This window comes from Anomaloglossus baeobatrachus, chromosome 5, assembly GCF_048569485.1.
Source record: "Anomaloglossus baeobatrachus isolate aAnoBae1 chromosome 5, aAnoBae1.hap1, whole genome shotgun sequence".
NCBI classification, from domain to species: Eukaryota; Metazoa; Chordata; class Amphibia; order Anura; family Aromobatidae; genus Anomaloglossus; species Anomaloglossus baeobatrachus.
In genome coordinates this window covers 557,581,359-557,605,182 of record NC_134357.1, presented here as the reverse complement: position 1 = coordinate 557,605,182, position 23,824 = coordinate 557,581,359, and the positions used below count along the sequence as shown (strand labels likewise).

Sequence of the window (23,824 nt, the reverse complement as noted above, 5' to 3'; positions counted from 1 at the left end):
ATCAGGAACACTGTCCCCATTGGGGCTCACAATCTAAAGTCCCTATCTGTATGTCTTTGGAGTGTGGGAGGAAACCGGAGTACCCGGAGGAAACCCACGCAAACACGGGGAGAACATACAAACTCCTTGCAGATAGTGTCCTTGGTGGGATTTGAACCCAGGACCCCAGCGCTGCAAGACTGCAGTGCTAACCACTGAGCCACCGTGCCGCCCGTGATATAACTATCTGCTTTAACCCCTTCAGCCCCCAGCCTATTTTGTCCTTACTGACCTCGCCATTTTTTGCAATTCTGACCAGTGTCCCTTTATGAGGTTATAACTCTGGAACGCTTCAACGGATCCTGGCGATTCTGACATTGTTTTTCGTGACATATTGTACTTCATGAAAGTTGTACATTTAGGCCGATATTTTTTTGCATTCATTTCTGAAAATTTTGGAAAATTTTGAAAATTGCGCAATTTTCAAAATTTGAAATTTTATGCCCATAAATCTGAGAAATATGTCACATAAAATAGTTACTAAATAAAATTTCCCACGTGTCTACTTTACACCAGTGCAATTTTCAAAACAATTTTTTTTTTGTTAGGCAGTAAGAAGGGGTCAAAGTTCATCAGCAATTTCTCATTTTTCCAACAAAATTTACAAAAAACATTTTTTAGGGACCACATCACATTTGAAGTGACTTTGAGAGGCCTCGGTGACAGAAAATACCCAAAAGTGACACCATTCTAAAAACTGCACCCCTCAGGCTACTCAAAACCATATTCAGGAAGTTTATTACCTCTTTAGGTGCTTCACAAGAATCAAAGCAATGTGGAAGGAAAAAATGAAAATTTTATTTTTTTTACACAAAAATGTTACTTTAGCCATAAAACTTAGCATTTTCACAAGGGTATCAGGAAAAATTACACCATAAAATTTATCGTGCAATTTCTCCCGAGTACACCGATACCTCATATGCGGTGGAAATCACTTTTTTGGGTGCACGGCAAGGCTCGGAAGGCAAGAAGCACCATTTAACTTTTCAAATGCAAAATTGTCTGGAATAGTTAGCGGATGCCATGTTGCGTTTGGAGACCCCCTGTTGCGTTTGGAAACCTGAGTTGCCTAAACAATGGAGCTCCCCAACAAGTGACCCCATTTTGGAAACTAGACCCCTCATGGAATTTTTTTAGCTGTTTAGTGATCCCTTTGAACCCCTGGTGGCTTCACAGAAGTTTATAACGCTGAGCCGTGAAAATATATATATTTTTTTTTACCACAAAATTGTTACTTCAACCAGATAGCTTTTCTTCACAAGCGTATCAGGAAAAATTACACCATAAAATGTATTATGCAATTTCTCCTGAGTACACAGATACCTCATATGTGGTGGAAATCAAGTGTTTGGGTGCACAGCAGGGCTCGGAAGGCAAGGAGCGCCATTTGACTTTTGGAGCTAATTTTCCATTCAAAAAGTCAAATGGCACTGCTTCCCTTCCGAGCCCTGCTGTGTGCCCAAACAGTGGTTTATGACCACATATGAGATATCTGTGTACTCAGGAGAAATTGCCCAACAAATGTTAGGATTATTTTTATCCTGTTACCCATGTGAAAATGAAAAAAATTGAGGCTAAAAGAAAATTTGTGAAAAAAAAAGTATTTTCATTTTTACGGATCAATTTGTAAAGCACCTGGAGGTTCAAAGTAAACACTATGCATCTAGATAAGTTCCTTGGGATGTCTAGTTTCCAAAATGGGGTCACTTGTGGGGGAGCACCAATGTTTAGGCACACAGGTGCTCTCCATACGCGATATGGTGTCTTGCTAACAATTTGAATGGAAAATTAGCTCCAATTATTTACGGACACCATGTGGCGTATGGAGAGTATGTAGAGTATGTCAGGTTGGTGTGTGTGTGTGTGTAGTGTAGTATACGTCAGGTTCATGTGTGTGTGTGTGTGTGTGTGTGTGTGTGTGTGTGTGTGTGTGTAGTTTAGTATACGTGAGGTTGGTGTGTGTAGTGTTTACCACACATAACCTGACGTACACTACACCCCATACCAAACTAACATACACTACACCCCACACACCAATCTGACTTAGTGTATGTTAGGTTGGTGTGTGGTGTATACTACACCACACATAACAACCTGACGTACACTACACCACACACACACATCAACCTGACCTACTCTACACCACATACCAACCTGACGTAGTGATGAAGGAAAATATTCCAGCAACTTGAGTCCAAACAGGAAATTCTTTAAAACGTTGATTCTTTATTCACATATTAAAAAGTCCATGTTGGGGTGAAACAAACCCAAGACAGAGAGGATGCATTTCAAACACTTGGTTCTTAGTCAATCTCTAAAGCATATACTCACAGGACTTGTTTAAAAAGGAGGGAGTAAAGACCCAAACATGTGTTTAATCAAATGGAAAGAGCTTTTCACTAAAGCATTAACCCTATGAGGGGAACATTTTTTATATGCAGGTATTCACACACGGTGACATAGGAGTAAGTGTTAAAAAAAAAAAAAAAGAAAAGAATGGCATGAAAGTTTGTGCTATTGCGAAAGGAAAACTTCCTAAGAGGGGAGGAAATTTAAAGGATATTCTTTTTCAGATGGAAATTAAGTGGATTTTTCTAATGGGTACCAGAATTCCCACAGGCTTAAACAAAAGAAATGAAATATTGTTTGCTTACTAATGTTGCTTCTTTTTTTTTGTTGTTGGCTGGGCTGTAACTGTGTGAGTGCCACAGTGGGTGGTATGTAACTGTGGGTTTTTTCCTCATTCCACAAAGGGAGCAAGGCCTTTGGCACATGTGGGAGGATTATTCACACTCTTAAGCCCCCATCACATTTAACGACTTACCAGCGATCCTGAAAACGATGTGACCTGATAAGGATCACTGGTAAGGCGCTGGGAGGTCGCTGGTGAGATGTAACACAGTCAGATCTTACCAACGACACAGTAACGATCAGTGATAAACCCATAGGCATCATCCCAGAGAGGCATGTGCTGCTACATGTGCAGCTGAAATTTTGTTGTGGCGATTGAGCCGTAACTGTCTCCTGATGAACCCTATATATAAGTAGGGAGAAACGCGTCGAGACTGAGACTTTGATATGTATTACGGATTTGGATAAGGACTATGGAGAGCGTGGGAATTTTTGAATATTGGAGAGAATAAGTAGAATGGAGGTGTTCTCTTGAAAACGTCTGAGATAAGTACTATTTTTTCTGGTATATTTATCATCCTATGTATCCTGATCAATAAGGAGGGAGATATAGGGATAGATACCGAGGGACAGCCGCCAAGGAATACGGGCACCAATTTACATTTAGGGTGCGTGTAACATCAGTTATATCTCCATTGCTAGGTAGCGGAGAGAACGAGCGAGGGTCCTCCTAGAATCTATTATTGATGAATATTGGTTTATTATCACAATGAAATATCTTTATTCAAGTATCTATATTTGACTAACGCTCTTTGTGGTCCTGGTCCTATCAGGTTATGTGTTCATGGTGTGGGATTGTTTGTGACTTCGTTTTTAAAAGAATATGAAAAAAAGATGTGCTTTTATATATAGGAATTTAGGTAGTCCCTGGATAAAAACTGATTTAACTACCTTACAGTATATGATTTTCTTTTTCTGGTTGTCACTTAATATTTCTACCTTTGGAACCCAGAGACGGGTCGAATGACCTGAAGGATTTTAGCTAACATCCTATAATCACCATCTTTTGTTCTGTAATTAAGGCCATTACTGTCGCACCTCAGGAGGTTGTTTTTATCCATTGAGTTTAGCCATTTAGTTTCTAGTTAGTTCTATTCAGTTTATTGTATAGTGTCATTTGACCCTCTTTCGGGACTTCAGGGGGGAGCTCGAAATTTCTGGGCCTTCTAGTGTTACCGTATTTTTCGGACTATAAGACGCACCTGACCATAAGACGCACCCTGGTTTTAGAGGAGGAAAATAGGAAAATAAAATTTTAACCAAAAAATATGGTCATGACACACTGTTATGGGGCGAGGATCTGCTGCTGACACTTATGGGGGTAATGTCCCCAAATTCTCTACTAAGGTACCCCATTCTGATAAGGATCCTCCTGCCTTGTATATGATCCTGCTCATATACCCCCCCATCCTGCTAATAATATACCCCCATCCATCCTGCTAATAATATACCTTCCATCCATCCTGCTCATGATATACCTTCCATCCATCCTGCTCATGATATACCCCCATCCATCCTGCTCATGATATGCCCCCATCCATCCTGCTTATGATATGCCCCCATCCATCCTGCTCATGATATGCCCCCATCCATCCTGGTCATGATATGCCCCCATCCATCCTGCTCATGAAATGCCCCCATCCATCCTGCTCATGATATACCTTCCATCCATCCTGCTCATGATATGCCCCCATCCATCCTGCTCATGATATGCCCCCATCCATCCTGCTCATGATATGCCCCCATCCATCCTGCTCAAGATATGCCCCCATCCATCCTGCTCAAGATATGCCCCCATCCATCCTGCTCAAGATATGCCCCCATCCATCCTGCTCATGAAATGCCCCCATCCATCCTGCTCATGAAATGCCCCCATCCATCCTGCTCATGAAATGCCCCCATCCATCCTGCTCATGATATGCCCCCATCCATCCTGCTCATGAAATGCCCCCATCCATCCTGCTCATGAAATACCCCCATCCATCCTGCTCATGAAATGCCCCCATCCATCCTGCTCATGATATACCCCCATCCTGGTAAATGGTGTGTATCCTGTGGCACAGGAAAAAAAAAAATAAACGTTTATACTTACCCTTCCTCATTCCCTGAAGCACCGATCTCTGTCTCAGCTGCAGCGCCGCTGTGTGGAGCCGTCACCGTGTGTGGAGCCGTCACCGTGTGTGGAGCAGTCACCGTTGTCTGCAGCATCGCGTCTTCCTGTCTGTGCCGGCGGTCAGCTGATCTGGACACTAGCGGCGCGCACCGTGATAACGTCATCGCTGTGCGCGCCGCTAGTATCCACCAGCTAGTGTCCAGATCAGCTGACCGCCGGCACAGACAGGAAGACGCGATGCTGCAGGGGGCGGCTCCACACGGTGACGGGTGAGTACACTGATTCACTGCACCCCACGCTGATAATGATGCACGGGGGGCAGTGAATACAGCCGCACATGATCACTCCAGGCTGTAGTTGCCAGGGGTGATCACGGCCGGCTGCTAATTATGCACACCCCCCCCCTTCCCGCCCATCACCCCGCCCACCTGTCAGCGCCGGTTTTGCTGAGAGATGATGGGCGTGCATATGTAATGAGCGGGCCCACGTGGTCACAGCAGGCTGCTGCAGGCTGCTACAGCCTGCTACAGCCTGCTGGTGCCGCCGATGACCCGCTCCACCGCGGCACCCTCATTCCCCGCACCCGCAACCTTATAGTCAGACCATAAGACGCACCCCCCACTTTCCCCCAACATTTGGGGGGAAAAAAGTGCGTCTTATGGTCCGAAAAATACGGTAATAGACAAAAAAATAAAAAAAAATTGAAATGTCAAATTTTTATTTTTTTCATAAATAAAAGTAAATAGAATTGACAAAAATTCACCATTATCATTAAGTACAATATATCACAAGAAAACAAACTCAGAATCACTGGAAACCGTTGATGCATTTCAGAGTTATAACCTTTTAAAGTGACACTGGTCAGAATTGCAAAAAAATGGCCAAGTCACAAAGGCAAAAACAGGCTCTGGCTCAAAAGGGTTAAAAACGAAATCACACCAGATGTTCCCACAAAGAAGGAATGGATCGTAGATGGAAATGGTAATTTGTAATATGAACATGTTTATTATTGTAGTATAGGGAGATTACAGACATTGTTTAAACATGGAGATTGTGCACTGAAAGTGACTGTAATGAATGGAAGATCGCTGAGATTGGGAGTTAGGAAGAAGAGGGAGGAGGAATGTTGGGTATTTTTTGGAGGAGGGTTGGAATACTCTTGTCCATATAGTGAATATATAAAATTCCCTGTGCAAATTATTCTTGGTGGACAACAAATCATAATTTTCAAGTAAAACCTACTTTCGACTGATGCCGTGAAGGCTTTCAAATGTTCAAATTGGACTTTACTCCATTCAGCCCTGACTCAACTGAGTATTAAAGAGCTTATGTTACATTGAATTAATGTCTCTGTATCTTAATCCTACTGCCCGTAAAAGAATTAACAATACCAAGGGGACTAGACAGGGTTGACCTCTTTCCCCTCTTCTATATATTATAGCTATAGTGCACTTGGCAAAACATAATTTGCTTGATATCATGGGCCCACAGATTGAAGGGAGACATGTTAAGCTGGCCCTATATGCAGATGACCTAATATTATATTTAACCAACCCGAGCATTTCTTTTCCAGCCCTAATCAAAGAGTTTGAGCGGTTTGGAGCAGTTTCAAATTTAAAAGTAAACGTCTCCAAATCAGAAGCACTTAATATTTCCCTTCCAAACACATTAGTCGATAGACTCCAAGCATTGTTCCCCTTCAAATGGCCTTCAAAAGCCATCAAGTACTTGGGAGTGGGGGTGTTCACCAATCCTGTTGACATTTTCTCTCTCAACTATTTGGTGCTTTATCAACATACCCTTGCAGACCTGAAATACTATGATCAGTCCCAACTGTCAAGTTCTATTTCAAAAATCTTGAAAAAGCTTTTAACAAATTTGTTTAGGGATTCCTTAGGCCAAGGATTAAGTTTGACATAATATTCAGACCTAAATCTACATGGGGTGTAGGGCTGCCCAATCTTGAGCATTATTACCAGGCAATCCTTCTGTCAGATTTTAGACTGGAGACGATTCAATGAGTCGTTCAAACAGTGGATCATAGTTAAAAAATCGATTTCCCCTCCCCTATGTCCTCTTTACCGTGGACATTCCCATCTAACAACCTGCCATTCTGGACTTTCAACCTTTAACTCAGTCCTTCCTAATGTTCTGGGACAGATTTCACAAAAGGCCTGTTCTTCCTCATGAAAATGGTCCAGTCTGTCCTCTTTTTGACAATCCCGTTTTCGCTCCCGCCATGAAGACATTAATTTTTGTGTTGATGCTCCTCAAATTGGGATGAACTGTGGCAGATGGTAGATCTATTTTCCAGATTTCCTTCTTTGACCGCCTTCCAGGGAATAGGCCCAGAGATTTCGCTTTCCTGGCTGGAATCACTACAAATGAAGACCTTTCTTCACAGTACAGTGTCTCGAGTTTGGTCTCCCCACACCCCTTTCTGAATCTGTATTATTGACGACCTCCCCTCCCTCCCATCTTATATCTCAACTTTATACCATTCTCTCTGATGCCTACATTGGTGCTCCACCTGGCTACCTGCACTCCTAGCAAGAAGAACTCTTAATTACTCTGAGTCAAATTGCTCCAAACTCCTCAGTCTAAAGGAGGCGTTACACGCTACGATTTATCTGACGATATGTCGTCGGGGATCATGGTTTCCATGACGCACATCCGGCATCGTTAGCGACGTCGTTGCGTGTGACACCTACGTGCGACTCCGAACGATCGCAAATAGGTTGAAAATCGTTGACCGTTGACACGTCGTTCAGTTTCAAAATATTGTTCGTTGTTTGGATCGCAGCAGACCTATTGGTATGTTTGACACCCTGCCAACGACGAACAACATCCAAACGACCGCCTTGTTCAAACAATATATCGCTGTTGTGTCGTTTTTGAGATAGTTACGTGTGACCACTAATAAACGACCTATGTGCGATCTCGGCAAATCGTAACAATGATCTGGGCGTGTCACATCGTTTAAGAGATCGTCAGATAAATCGCAGCGTGTTAAGCGGCCTTAACTCAGAAAAATTAATACAGTTTTAAACCAGGAAAATAGTTTTAAGATTCTGACTCGTTGGTATAGATGCCTTAAACTCCTCCACAAAAATCTTTGTGATGTTTAAAAAGATGCCATTTGTGTGTAAAAATATTTCCCTCATTCTGAACATCCTGTTCCAGAAATAATCTGGTTCATAAGATCAGATTTTTTCTATTATTATTGTTTGAATTTCCTACACCTAACAGAAGTCTGAATAACATTCAGACTTGTGTGAAGGCCATATTCAGAGTAATGTGCCCTTAAAGGGGTTATCTGGCTTATTTTGCCTTTTTCTTGTCATTACACTATTGGGTTACATTGGGGCAGGTAAGTAGATAGTGACTATCTACCTGACCTGCTATCAGCCCCTCTCCCCCAGCTCTGACCGGTCATGTGACCGCTCCTGCCGTGATTTTGCTGCTTCCTGTGACGTCACGACCACATTGTTGACACCACACAGCAGACTTCATGTTGACGCCCTGCTGGACAGGTACAGTGCGTGGAGTCCCCGCCCACCTTCCCCCGCACACTCCCACACATTTCGTAGTGCAGTGGTCTCACTGCCTTTACGCTGCATGCGTCCCCTGATCCTTTTTGCAGCGTGAAGGCCTGTGGCCCCCCTTGCTGATCACTGCCTGTGCTGGGGCCTGGACCTTATTGATGGGCATCACAGCCGCATCATGTTGCCACCGACAATGTACAGTGCGATGAGCCCCCGCTCCCTCTCATCCTTCCCCGTCCCCTCCCCACATTCCGTACTCTCCCCTTCTCCCTGTGCTCTGCTATCTGTGCCCTCCTATACGTGCCGGGGTCCTGGACAAACAGGGTGGCCTTCTTTGTGTAGGACACAGCGCTGTTTACCTGACGCTGTCCTCAGCTCCGTATGATTTTCCCACATTCTGAACATGAATATGGGTTCTACCCCATGTGAGTTCTGTGATGTTTAACCAAAATTGATCTATATGCAAAACATTTCCCACATTCTGAACATGAAAAAGGCTTCTCCCCTGTGTGAGTTCTTTGGTGGCGAATAAGTTCTGATTTGCCTGCAAAATATTTCCCGCATTCTGAACATGAAAAGGGTTTCTCCCCTGTGTGAGTTCTCTGATGTCTAACCAACTGTGATTTTCCTTTAAAACATCTCCCACATTCTGAACATGAATAAGGCTTCTCCCCAGTGTGAGTTCTATGATGCAAGTCAAGATGTGATTTTTTGTTAAAACATTTGCCACATTCTGAACATGAGTATGTCTTCTCCCCTGTGAGTTCTTTGATGTAGAACAAGTTCTGATTTGCCTGCAAAATATTTCCCGCATTCTGAACATGAAAAGGGTTTCTCCCCTGTGTGAGTTCTCTGATGTCTAACCAACTGTGATTTTCCTATAAAACATCTCCCACATTCTGAACATGAATAAGGCTTCTCCCCTGTGTGAATTCTTTTGTGTTTAGCAAGATGTGATTTTTGGGTAAAGCATTGCCCACATTCTGAGCATGAATATGGCTTCTCCCCAGTGTGAATTATCTTATGTGTAACAAAATGGGATTTATCTGCAAAACATTTCCCACATTCTGAACATGAATATGGCTTCCCCCCCGTGTGAGTTCTCTTATGTGTAGCAAGATGTGATTTATCTGCAAAACATTTCCCACATTCTGAACATGAATATGGTCTCTCCCCCGTGTGAGTTCTCTGATGTATAACCAAATTTGATTTATATGCAAAATATTTCCCACATTCTGAACATGAAAAAGGCTGCTCCTCAGTGTGAGTTTTCTTATGTGTAACAAAATGTGATCTATATTCAAAACATTTCCCACATTCTGAACATGAAAAAGGCTTCTCCCCTGTGTGAGTTCTCTGGTAACTAACAGACTCTGAAGAAACTCTTTTCTTCCCTGTGTGAATATTTTTATGGATTTTTCGATATTCTGAAGTTGAAACTAGCTTCTTTGCAGTAAGAGCACTTTCATTTTTAATGCCTCTTTTGTGACATTTCGTTTTCCTAACAGTCTGTGATGAATCAGAAGGTAAGACTTGTTTAAAAGAATCAGATGATAGATCTTTGCTGTGAAGGGATGATGGTATATCTGGAATAGTGGAATTCACTTCAGTTATATCTTGTGTGATAAAATCATTTGATTTAAAAATTGAAGATGTCAGTTGTGCTTCTAATCTCCTGGTACAGTCATCTGCCAAGAATAAAAAATATTTTTAATGTACATAAATTTAAGGATATAATTTATAAAATAGGTTGTAACACAGTTAAGAGCATCCCAGCACTGACCTGCCCACTTTCCCTGGTGGGAATGCTGGCACACTTGCCCTCCCGACCACCCATTGGAGGCTTCTGTGTTCTCAGTCCATGCCATTTCTCCCAGGGCCAGCAGATGCCACGTAGGTCTCCTGGGAATGCACTGAGGGTGTGCACATCTATTCTTAAAAGGCCAGCATGCTCTAACCTGGAAGTGCCTGTTAGCCATAGGCTAAAGATAGCCATATCTGCTGCACCTGTTGTAGCAGCTGTATCTGGTGCACCTCCCTACACCAGCTTTCTGATATGCACCTGACATCAATGACTGTCAGTATCTAATCCCCAATCACTGGGACCAGCTTTCACAGTATTGGGACTCCTTAGAGTAACACCTGGTGGCTACCTTTCAGCACAAGCCTATCCTCACCATCAGAGGCTCTATTGAAGAAAAGGTAGTTTATTAGTATGGCCCTCCTAGTTAAGCCGATGATGAGGTCCATTGAGTCCACTCATGCTCGCACCTGCGATCATAACTACCCATGCTATGGATCCCGCTGCCTCCAGTACTCCTCAGCTTGCAAGTATGCGGCAAGAGATGGTCTGTCAACGGGAACAAGGCCAGATCCTGACCTACTTGCAGTCAGTAGACACCTGCTTGCAAGCCTTGACCACAACATCTCCACTTGATCCTATCCTGGCTATCTTAGCCACCCTGACAGCATATCCAGCTCTAAGCTTTGGTCCTCATCTGTCTGCTCTTGTGCAGGATGACAGTGACCCCAAGCAATGCAGGGGATTCATAAATCAGTGCTACTTGCATTTTTAACTTTTGTCTCGTTTGTTTCAGAGTGGGACAAAGTGGCCTTTATGATTTCACACATAACTGGTGAGGTCCTTGATTAATCAATTAATCCATTATGGGAGAGAAGTGATCCTGTAGTCTTGGACCTGCAAGGCTTCCAGGGGGCCTTCCGCAAGGTATTCAATGAACCAGGTTGAGTTTCCGCTGAAGCAACTTTGCTCCTTAGACTTCGCCAGGGAATTCTCCCCGTAGACCATAATGCCATTCATTTCCGCGCCTTGTCCTCTGAACGAAGTGTCATGCGGTGTCCAGCTTTGTACTCGCTGGGTGTCATGGCGGCGTCAGACTATTCACAGCAGGGTCTGGCAAACAATTAGCTGCTTAGCCTGACTTGGGGGTTGGCTATTTTAGCTTCACTGCTCTCAAGTCCAGCAGGCGTTAATTCCTGATGGCTTTTTGAACTGCAGGAGGTCAAGCTGCTTGACCACTCACAACCACCTTCACTATAAAAAGGTACTGGATCCAGTTGCTCCTTGCTGAATATAGTTCATCTCTGCTTCCGCGATATCAGTCCCTACTGTAGTGATCCAGAGCCTGTTGAGCTGTCGTGTGCTTTCCTGTGTGGTGTGCAAACATCTCTGTTAATAGTTTATTTGTTCCCTGTGTTTTATTTCTTCCTGGGCATGTAGTCTCTCCCTTGTGTCTGATTGCAGTGTGCATGTGTTTTGGGTCTTCCTCAGGTCTGTTGCATTTGTGTGGTCTACATCTACACTCCCAGCCCTCTTTTAGGGTGGGTGAGAGGGGGTGTTAGATCAGGGTTCAGACAGGAGTTGGGGTCACTCTGGCAGTTCAGACCTAGTTAACATCAAGCAGAATATATTGGCACTATTTAAATAAAAAAATTAAATTAAAAATTAAATTAAGCCTACCTCTGGGATAAGGGACAGCACAGGGTCCTTAGTCTGAAGGCCAGTTTAGAGGTTCCTGCTTCAGTTACACCGACACCATTATGACATTATATTCAGTCTCCTGATATTTTCCTCATGGATTGCGTTACCGGTCTTGCAATACAACTGCAGGAGTTGACACTCCAGGTAGTGGAGCTTAGGGGCGCAGTGCAGCTACAAGCTCTGTCACCTCTCATAGTGCAGTAGTGGTCGGCGCACCAGAACCCATACTGATGCTTCTCAAGTGGTTTTCGGGGGATTGCAGTCGGTTTGTCTCCTTTCGGGAGGCGTGCAAGCTGTACTTCCACCTGCATCCTCTGGGAGTGAGGATCAGAAAGTTAGTATAGTGGTTTCCCTACTCTGTGGTGACCCACAATCATTTGTTTTTCCTTGCCTTCCGATTCCCCTGTGTTTGGGTCGGAGGACTGTTTTTTTCTGTCCTTGGCTAGGATGAGCCGGATAAGGTGTCTTTGGGAGTTTCCAAAATTTATTAAATTAAACAGGGGGCTCGACCGGCAGGGGATAAGTGCACAGAATTCCGGTGCTGGTTAGTAGACATCGTGTGCAAAGACCCTTCTCTCAAGAGCCAGGTCTTGCAGGGTGTTTCAGAGAGGGATAAGGGGTCTTTGGTGATGTATGGTCCCCCTCCCTCTCCGGAGTCTGCTATGGTGCTTTTGTGACGGGGTATGCAACAGAGCAGTGAGGGACGCCAGGCCAAGGAACAATCCAAAGGGCTTTATTGGAACCACAAAGAATAAGCAGCAAACATAAATATAAATCCTTCAAATCCGCAAGGAGTCCACAACAGAAAAACAAAAGATCCAGGGGCACCGCCTGGTATTCCGATGCCAGGGGAATTAGGGCAATGGTCCTTATATGAGTTCCTTGAGTCCAACAGGTGAACAACAAAACGCAATCCCACGTGGCCGCGGATCTCCAGTCTGTAACAGTCCACACACACAGACCCCAGGATCCAGCCTCAGCTATGGATCCTAGTCCTTCTCCAGCCGAGCTCCAACTAACTGAACTAACATGTTCTTCTCTCCTGGGATCAGCCCCTTAGTTGGGCAGACCTCCCCCTGGCCATTTGATGCATGAATGGACTTTAGACTGCTGGCTCTGTTCTGTTTACCAAGTTGTAGATTGGAGAAGTCCCATGCTGAGAAGAACAGTAGATATGCAACCCCCACCAAATCAATGACAATAGCTATTGCTGAAGCCTGAGTGCAATATGATACAGGCTGGGGGAAGGTATAGTCACTTACATCCCAAGACATAGTATTACAGCAAATACAGTGAGAAGGTAAAATACATCACATGGCATCTTATACAAAAATATGGAATGGAGAAAACTACATACATCATGACAATTCCTTCCCCTCCCAACTTGTGTACGTACTAGGGACCTCTACAGGTCACTGGTTAAGTACACACAGGCAGAGCGTTACTTACATGTGGCTTCATGCAGCCACGAATTGGCATCGTAGCTCTCCCACATCATTGCCCAGGAGAACAGCTGCAGGCAGACCACCCATCACCCCAACCACACATCGCCTGACCCCAAAACCAAAGTTCAGATCCACAGTGGCTGTGGGAATAGTCCTCCATTGTCCACCCGCCAGTTCAATGACAATCCCAGGTCCTCTATGGATTGCCTCAGGCCGAACCACTCGGGGATCAGCCAGTGTGAGGAAAGCACCCGAGTCACAAAATCCAACAAGTCTCTGTCCATCCAGCACAACCTCCTGCAAGTGCTTACCTCGATGAGCAGAAGTCGTCATAACTGCGGGTCGCACCCCGTAAACTCCTGGTGGTGCAACATGGGGGGCTGAGTCACTAGGCCAGTCCTCACATAACGGTGCCACATCTTCCTCCATGGCACTGGGCTGTAAATAATTAACAATCCGATTGGGTGCAGGATCAGTCCTCATTTGAACAGCTGGGCAGGAGACTTGCCGATGCCCTGGCTGTCCACATTGATAGCATCTGAGCTGGGTCTCCCTCCATCCAAGGCGTCCTCTTGGGTAAGGGGTAGGGGAACTTGGAGGCCGGCTCCCACCTGAAGGTGCTGTAGGGGTTTGAGGATGATTCCTCCATGGGCTGGCTGGGCATGAGGCCTGCAAATGCCCGGGATGCCTACAAACATAACACCTGCGCTCTGTTACTTCCTCTCCCCGGCGTATTCCAGAAAGTGCAGTAGAAGCAACTGGAGGCACATTAACACGGGTATCAACATGTGGTGGCTTAGAGGAACGGGGAACAATGGGGACAGAATAACTGGGGGCATCCGGTGTTGTGGAGCTGTTAGGCGTCTCTCCATCCTCCAACAGAACCCTCCACTGAGGCTTGATGGTGAGAGCCTCATCAGCGAGAGCAGCAGCTTCCTCCACTGTCGCTGGTTTTCTCTCACGCACCCATTCCCGGATCTCAGCGGGGCACTGGGCAAAGAATTGTTCTTTTAGGATGACCTGCAGGAAGGTCTCCCAAGATAAGGCCTCCTCTGCCTCCAGCCAGCGATTACATATTTGTTTGAGTCTATGAGCATATATCTTAAAAGACACTTCCCCATCACAGGCTAAAGCACGGAACTGAGTCCTGTAAGTGTCTGGGGTCACAGCATAATGTTCTAGAATAGTCTGTTTAATATCCGCATACTCACAGTTCCACCGAGGGTCCATAGCTCTATAGGCTTCAGCAGCTCCCCCCTCTAGGAGCCCAACCAGATGCCGGACACGCTCCCTGTCCGGGACTTCCATTAATCGACACTGATGCTCAAAGTCCTGGAAGAAGCCCTCAATGTCGCCTGCAGCCTCATTAAACGGCTTAAAGTCTTTGCGGGACACTTTGGGAAGTTCCCTCATGATGGGTGCTGGGGTTACAGTCTGTCTGGAACCTCTCGCGGCTTCCACAGCGAGCTGCTTATCCAGCAATGCCATCTCCTCCATCCTGCGCTCCTTCTCTTCAGCTCCACGCATGGCCTCCCTCTTATCTTCTATGGTGGCCTCATCTCCAAGCAGTGCCATCTTTTCCTCATACCACACAACCCATTGACTTTTTTGGGTATTTACCTCCAGCTCCCGTCTTTCTTCCGTTTGCTGTGAGGATCCTTCCTCCACGTCATTTTGAGAGCAGACTCCTTCTAGCGCCTCAATCAGCTGCTCCTTGGAGAGTCCTTTGAAACGAACTCCTACTTCACGGGCCTTTGATTGCAGGCTCCCCAAAGTCCAGGTCTTGTACTCTGCAGTGCTGGTTAATGATGTTGAGCCATTGTCCTCCATTTCTTCTGCTCTGATCCCACTGCTGCCACCAGTTTGTGACGGGGTATGCAACAGAGCAGTGAGGGACGCCAGGCCAAGGAACAATCCAAAGGGCTTTATTGGAACCACAAAGAATAAGCAGCAAACATAAATATAAATCCTTCAAATCCGCAAGGAGTCCACAACAGAAAAACAAAAGATCCAGGGGCACCGCCTGGTATTCCGATGCCAGGGGAATTAGGGCAATGGTCCTTATATGAGTTCCTTGAGTCCAACAGGTGAACAACAAAACGCAATCCCACGTGGCCGCGGATCTCCAGTCTGTAACAGTCCACACACACAGACCCCAGGATCCAGCCTCAGCTATGGATCCTAGTCCTTCTCCAGCCGAGCTCCAACTAACTGAACTAACATGTTCTTCTCTCCTGGGATCAGCCCCTTAGTTGGGCAGACCTCCCCCTGGCCATTTGATGCATGAATGGACTTTAGACTGCTGGCTCTGTTCTGTTTACCAAGTTGTAGATTGGAGAAGTCCCATGCTGAGAAGAACAGTAGATATGCAACCCCCACCAAATCAATGACAATAGCTATTGCTGAAGCCTGAGTGCAATATGACACAGGCTGGGGGAAGGTATAGTCACTTACATCCCAAGACATAGTATTACAGCAAATACAGTGAGAAGGTAAAATACATCACATGGCATCTTATACAAAAATATGGAATGGAGAAAACTACATACATCATGACAGCTTTAGTAATCTGTATTGATTGCCAATTCCATCTGAGGTCTCATGATACCACATCTACCTGGGAGGGGGGCAATAACCCCAGTGTCTTCCCTGGAAACTGCAGTCGAACCCATGCAGCACGGTTGGATAAATCAGGTAAAACGAGAGTCTCATACTCTAGAGCAGGAGGGATATTTTTTCTAAGGCAAAAGGAGGCACTTCATCAGCGTGTGTCCCCTGGTGCCTAAAAAAGATCAGCCGTTGGAAAAACTGCCTGCTTCAGGGAGATTGGGTGATTCATGCCTGGGTCTACGCATCTCCTCTATGATTGTCACTCAGTGCCTGCTACCAGCCAAGGTAAAGATTGGGGGCTGTGAGGTCACTGTAAAGGTGTTTCTGGAGAATTGTTTCAGGGCCAATATCACTGACAAGCACATTGACCGCTCATCGGGGTTAAAAGTTGCCCTGTCTTTGTTCGGATTCTTGCCATTGACTCATCATGTGTCTCAGGGGGTCTTCAAGGAGGGTGTACATGATTTGAAACTCCGCATTGGGGTCCTTCAGTCGGAGCGTGTCAACCAGGGCTACTGTGAATCCTACTCCACACTGATGAGGGGCAATACCCCGAAACTGCTGTCTGTGGATGGATCCCTGGCCTTGGTATTTCCCTTGTCAGATCTTTAAACTTGTCAAAAAGTTGGCTATTGACTAAAAAGGGCCACTTAATATGTTGGTTATGGCGGTCTCCTAAAAAGAGCCACCCCTTGGCTGGGCCCTTCCCGGAGGAACATCTGGCTGGTTTCTGTGTTGAGACTCCTAACAGAGGCTCCACGGACTTTTTTTGATCTGCATATTTCCCAGGGGGCAATGTACCTAGGATTTCACTGTCCTGAGCGCCCTCACTGGCTGCCAGCAGTGTTTTCTTTGGCTGGTCTCCCCGAGATCAGTGATTGTTTTGTCTTGTTGGTCTACTAGACATTGCTCCCACCTAGCCAGAATCCTACTCCCCACTGATGAGGGGCAATACCCCGAAACAGCTGTCTGTGGATGGATCCCTGGCCGTGGTATTTCCCTTGTCATATCTTTAAACTTGTCAAAAAGTTGGATATTGACTAAAAGGGCCACTTAATATGGTGGTCTCCTAAAAGGAGCCACTCCTTGGCTGTGCCCTTCCCGGAGGGAAATCTGGCTGGTTTCTGTGTTGAGACTCCTAACAAAGGCTATACAGACTTTTTTGATTTGCATATTTCCCAGGGGGCAATGTACCTAGGATTTCACTGTCTTGAGCGTCCTCGCTGGCTGCCGGCAGTGTTTTCTTTGGCTGGTCTCCCCGAGATCAGTGATTGTTTTGTCTTTTTAAACCAGCCTAGCACGCGCCGCGACAGGAGCGCCTGTGGGACAGGAACATATTGCATGCTAGCTCCACCCACAGATGAACCCCGGCCTGCAGTGCACATGCATTACAGGCCGGGGTTCATCTGTGGGCAGAGCTAGCATGCAATACGCTCCTGTCCCGAAGAGGAGCTACTGCCGGCCCCCAGCGTCCTACAGTGCTGCCGACTACCTGCATATACCCCCAGAACCAGTAATGAATTAAAAAATATGCTAAAAGATAGTAACATCTGTATGAAAATTAATCAGGATCCTACAAATAATATAAGAACAGAATTAGGAGAAATATTAAAACAAGGTTTAGATGTGGGAATTATAAATTAAAAACAATACGAATTTCTTAATCCTCAATATCCGAGAATCCCCTTACTACACGCTTTACCTAAAGTTCATAAACAGGTGTTCCCTCCCAATTTTAGACCCATCATTTCAGGCATTGGGTCCATTACTGAAAATCTATCAGAATGGCTGGACACCAGACTAAGCCCCTTAGCTAAATTATCACCCAGCTATATACACGATACGAAACATGTACTAAATATATTAAAAGGCATTACCTGGAAAAATACATACTGTTGGCTTACGTGTGATGTACAAAATTTATATACTTAGATACCACATGATTTGGCACTTTTAGCGTTAAAAATTTACCTCCATAAATATAGTAATTATTCCTTCGAGTTACAAGCTTATATTTCAGATGTGACATTTTTTCTTCTAAAAAATAACTGTGGCGCCCCTGTGGTTAGGCGCTACAGGGGAATACAGCACCTTAACAGCAAGGTGCAGTGCTCTTTGGTCACAGGTGAAAGAGAGAAGAAATGCAGAGTCTTATATTAGATTGAGTAACATTGACTCAGCAGCCCCTACCTTCATATTCCTGGGACTGTTTATATAGTAGGTCCATAGGGGGGTGGAGCCTAGCTGAGCGTGAGATGCGACGTGGTTGCCAGGACGACTGGGTGACAGTCAGTTAACAGTCAGTCAGTAAGGAGTGACAAGTAGAGATGAGAGTAAATTAATGACAGAAAGAAGGGCTAAAAATAACATAAGCCCAACGTCCTGAGCGAGGGTACCCCAAAAGAAAAAAAAAAAAAAGACACTGGAAAAGGGGTAACCCAGACGGAAAGGGGACGCTTTAGGTCTGGCGAGAGCCGGCTGAAGAGTTCAGGTCGACACCGGTATAACGGGACCGAGGAGGTTTGTCAGGTTTATCCCAAAAACCATTGATCGTTAACCTAGGATCCTAAATAAGAGGAGGCCCAGTACCCATCAAGAGTCTGACTACTAACCCCAAGCCGAGTTCACAACGCTGTTGCGGGATAGATAAAAGAGATTGTGCAGCATTAGACCCCTGGGAAAACCAGTGACGAGACTGACGAGTGGGTTAAAGAGGGAATCACAGAGCCCTCAGAACAGGGACCGAGAAAGAGACAAAGAAAGGTTACCTCAGAGAGAGACTCTGTCATCAAATCTCCTCCGAAACTTGTGACCATTGGCTTTCTGGTAACCGAACTGTTTCTGTTGTGTACTGTGCAAAACAAACCAGACTGTAGTAAAAAGGACTTGTTTGAGCTGATGTGCACTCGGTGTGTCGTCTCTCCGCCGTTCGACAGGACCCTGCAACGTCAGAGAAGAAGGCAGCCATCACCGCTCGGTCGCTTCCTTCCTGGTCAGCGACCCGCCGACCTGAGGTAAAATAGCTCCACCTGTGGGGAGCTGAGAGATCTTAAGCTGCCGTCACCATCGCCTCAGAGGTCGGCCGCGGGCAGCGCTGGTATATCCAACTTACCAGACACTACAGGTGGCGTCACATATATCCCCAAAATTATCCCTGTACCCCATTCCCCAGCCGCAGAGTGAGCACCCAGGGCACGAAGCCGGGACCGACCACCGGTGATAACGCCATCGAGAGTAAAGTATCCGTAGTCCCAGCGCCAGAGTACCCCCCTACCGAAAACCCTGATGGTCGACTCAATTGGTGTCACGAACAGGATTGTACTTAAAAACCAACAATGTGTGCCTAAAAAGACTTTATTGGCTATGTAAAGTGCGCACAGAACCACCATAGTCATTTAATTAAACGGCGTTGCTCATTGGTTTGAAATAGGCGCGACCTACCACAAAAATTGAAGCTGCGCCACACAACAGGTGAAAAGAAGAGCGAGGATAAGTCCCGCTCAGCGCTCTGCTCAGACTACCCGAAGTGCAGTGGCTGGTTCCGAAAAGGCCCGAGAACTGACAAAAGGCGGGTCTGTCTATGCAAAAGCCTAGTGAGTGCTGAACTTTGACTGTATCTAAAGGCTTTGCAACTAGCCGCAATTAACTAAGGGGGCACCGCCATGAGTGAGGACAACGATTCCTGGGTCCCTGCAGAAGGAGGAGCCGTGCCAGTAGCCTCAATAATGACCATAACCTTGCCATATGTGCCCGGAGCAAATAGGTTGCCAATCTATGAAGGGAAACCAGGCACTCTGGCAGCTTTTAAGAGGAAAATATGTGCGGTGCTGGATATGTATGCTATGACCGGGAAATAGCGAGCCGCTATGGTGCTGGGACAATTAATCGGTGCAGCAGAGCTGGAGGTGGAGTCATGGAAAGATACATTTTCTACGGAGTCTCTGTCAGTATTTGCCAAGTTAAAAGCTGCTTTTGAGAAACGCACCCGGGCTGAGTTGAGGATGATATTCTACCAATGTGAACAAGGGCCAAAGGAAACCATCAGAGATTATGCCTTACGTTTACAGGTAGCACTCCGGTCCTTAAAGCAAGTGGATCCAGCAAGTGTGGACGACGAGGATAAAATGCTTGCCGAACAGTTCATAGCTGGCTTGAGGTCAGAAGTCAGTCGTCAGCAGGTGCATATGTGGGTCTTAGATCACCCTGATGTTGACTTTGATGCTATAAAAGATAGAGCAATAACAGTATTACAGTACAAGTTGCCGGCCAAGTCAGTGGACCCATCCTGGCAGGTTGATACTTCTCCCGCCGGCATAACAAATGCTTCCAAAGATTTGGTAAAAGTTGTAAAGGTGGCTGAGACATCAAGCAGAGAGGATGATTTGCGCAACTAAGTACAGCAGCTGACTAAAAAGATGGACTTTGTGTTAACACTCTTGCAGAACCAGCGAGGGTCACAACTACCCAGTAAAATACCGTTAGCTGATTCTTCTGAGGATGTTCCATGGATGAAGAAAAGGCACATGTCGCCCGTGGAGGGGGACCAACAAGTCGCCCGTGGAGGGGACCAACAAGTCGCCCGTGGAGGGGACCAACAAGTCGCCCGTTCAGGGGACTAACGCACCATTCCAACGCAGAGCCATGGACCACACGGATTCTTCAGGACAACCCGTCTGCCTTCGTTGTAACAAGCCAGGCCATTTCGCAAGAGGATGTCTTTTAAACCGGCGATTCCTGGGGACAAGGGCCGAGCCTCAGGAATAAGACAGTCGGCCCCGAAAGACTGGCGTAGTCGGTACGTGGGAGGCCGCCCGTACCTTAATATTACACTAGAAGGAATCCCCATGTCAGTTCTTTTGGACACTGAGTCACAAGTAACCACCATCCCACATATATTGTACAAACACTATTGGTCTGATGACGATCTTAGACCCCCAGATTCTAGTTTGGTTATACTAGCAGCTAATGGACTACCACTAAACCAGGTTGGGTTTAGGGAAGTCACATTAAAACTGGGGAGAGTAATAAAATGTAATTGAAAACTGCCTTGGGGGAAGTATTGTTTTTGCTCCGACAGATTGCTGTGACTGCTGAACATGGACAGAGGAGAGTGCTACATCGTGAGATTCGAGTCCTGACACACAGACAACAGGTAAATCTGTCTGGAGGGGAAATTGGCAGTGTACGGGTTACAGACCAATTTCCTATTATGTTACCATCTAAAAGTGAAATGATGATCTGCTGTCGAGCAGCTATTGGTCTTAGAGGAAAGAATACCAGGCAGTTGTAGAACCGGTATACTCAGAGCACAGACCTACGCTGCTGACAGCCAGAGGGGTGGTGGATGTACGCAAAGGAAGAGTACCAATTCGTATCAAACTGTGGGGATTAGGAAGTAAAATGTCTCAGGTACGCTACAGTAGCAAAGCTGTACACTGTCTGTGACAGCCATATACAGGCGATAAAGCCTTTGCCCCCGTCAAATCAAGCGGAGGACAACATAACTTTTTTTCTTTTTTGGACGATTTTTTCCTACAAGTGCAGGGCTGTTCGATGGGCTAAAAATTTTCTCCTTCTCTCGCCAACATTTTTATGTCTTGGTGGGAGGAGGAGTATATTTTTTTTTTTTCCAGAAAAAAACCCTTTTTTGTCTAATATTTTTCTTTTCCTTAGATATATTGATGACATGATAGTAATCTGGGATAAAAAAGCTGAGAATATAGAAAATGTTGTTGCATATTTAAACAACAATCCTTGCAATATACAATTTACGTATCAATATAACGCATTAACCATTCCTTTCTTGGATGTCAATCTGAACGCTGATTTGACAAATGGAGTAGTGGATTGTGACATTTATAGAAAATCTACAGCAGGGAATGCGTTACTTTATGCAACAAGCTGCCACCCACGACACGTCATAAATAATATCCCGACAGGAGAATTTATTAGAGCTAAGAGAACATGTACATCGCAAAACGCATATGAAAAACAATGTAAAATCATAGATGGACGTTTTAAAAGAAAGGGTTAGGCTATGTACCCACGTGTGTGCGCTCTGCACAGCAGCGTAATGTCGCTGCATGTCCGTTTCAGAGCGCAGCTGAAAAGCTCCGTTCTGAAGCTTCGGTGACTGCCGATTTCATGCGCTCTGAGTGCAGCCTCTCCCATAGACAGAGCGGGGGCTGCATGCAAAGCGCATGAAAGGAGTGACATGTCACTTCTTAGAACGCATCGCTTTGGGCAGCAGCCAAAGCGCTGCGTTCTAATACGCCATGTGGGCATGCATTAGGCACAATCTTCATAGATTGTGCTGGGGACACAGGACGCATGCAGTTACGCTGCGGTGCAGACCGCAGCGTAATTGCATGAAAATACGCCACGTGGGCACATAGCCTTATTTGCCAAAAATAATTGCTGAAGCAAAAGAAAAAACAGATGAGAAAACCAGAGAACAACATTTGCAAACAAAAAAATATATTACAACTGGTCCAAAAACTCATTCACCTGTGATCTTTTCAACTGATTTTAGTAGTGATTACTATAAAATCGTCAATGTCATTAAAAAATATCTCCCAATTCTGTATGTAGACGATTCACTCAGGAATATTCTAAAAGATGGTGTCAAGTTAAAACGAAATAAAACTATTGCTAACATTGTTGCCCCTAGTGACCACCAAAACAAAAGTATTAAAAACAGAAGCAATACTAACCCACAAAATTGGTTGCCTTCTGTTGGTTCCTTCACATGTGGACAAAAAAAACAAACTGTGGACTCTGTAAATTCATGATTAACACAAATAACACTGTTTCATGTGTGTCTGAACAGGAATTTAAAATTCAAACATTAATAAATTGCGGATCCAGTGGTGTGATTTATGTTGTAACCTGCACTGAATGCAAAATTCAATATGTAGGTAGTACATCGCGCACACTGAGACGCCGTATATCCAAACATGTTTATGATGTCAGACACTACCACACGTAGTTTGTCAGCTGTGTCCAAACATTTTCAGAATTCTATTAGCAATATACCAGGAGGACCCACCGTATCACCAATAAAAGAGCCAAAGCTCAAAATGTGAATAAAACCAGTGGAGCAATGATATTACTCATGCTCTGCAAAAGGGCATCAGACATAGCCCAAGTCGCGGCACCTTTTGAATTTGTACCTTGACATGTGGATATTTGTGTGTCACTGGGCATGACAATACTACAGGATAAGCGATTAATGGACAGTACCCAGTAACCTTCACCTGATCTCCCCTGATGATTGTTCCCCATGAAACGCGTTGGGAGTGAGTGTTTCCTTACAGTATGGAGGTGATTTCTTCATGGCATTCCTGAGGGATCTAGAGAGCTGGTTGACAGCTTCCTCACAAGCCATGATGTGCCTCTAGTCGCCCATTATCTCTACAGGACTGGGTAAGATTGTTCCCTTACGGGACGTACTATGTTTAATACCCTGATCTTTTGTGCATGATCAGCATTGGTTCCCTCTTATAGGGGATTTAACTACGCCATGTGAGTCTGACCTGTACTGCCAGCATTTTTAGCACACTCTTGTCTCCCCCCCCTCTTTTTTTGGCTACTGTATTAGGGGTAGTGGGTGAGAGTGTGTCTCATTATTGTCAAACATCCTCTAGGCACTTACTGGTTGGTTCCTGGATGGCTCTTTAGTTTAGAGGATACCACTGTGATATTGACCTAGGAATGGTGGTTTGACTTGGGCTATGTCTGATGCCCTTTTGCAGAGCATGAGTAATATCATTGCTCCACTGGTTTTATTCACATTTTGAGCTTTGGCTCTTTTATTGTTACTTTATTAAAAGTTATGTTTTAGGTCTCTTTTGTGTTCAGACCATTGTTTGCTCCTCTT

At 45.2% G+C, this 23,824-nt stretch overlaps 1 protein-coding gene across 1 annotated transcript in view; it reads right to left on the bottom strand.

The window, feature by feature from the left end:
- Nucleotides 1–8,662: 8,662 nt before the first annotated feature.
- LOC142313001 (uncharacterized) overlaps nt 8,663–23,824 on the bottom strand; it is a 77,085-nt gene continuing 61,923 nt past the window's right edge. The window contains 2 exon segments of the mRNA XM_075351988.1: nt 8,663–9,147; nt 9,149–10,076. Coding sequence (XP_075208103.1) covers nt 8,805–9,147; nt 9,149–10,076 — 1,271 coding nt within the window. The 3' untranslated portion in view covers nt 8,663–8,804.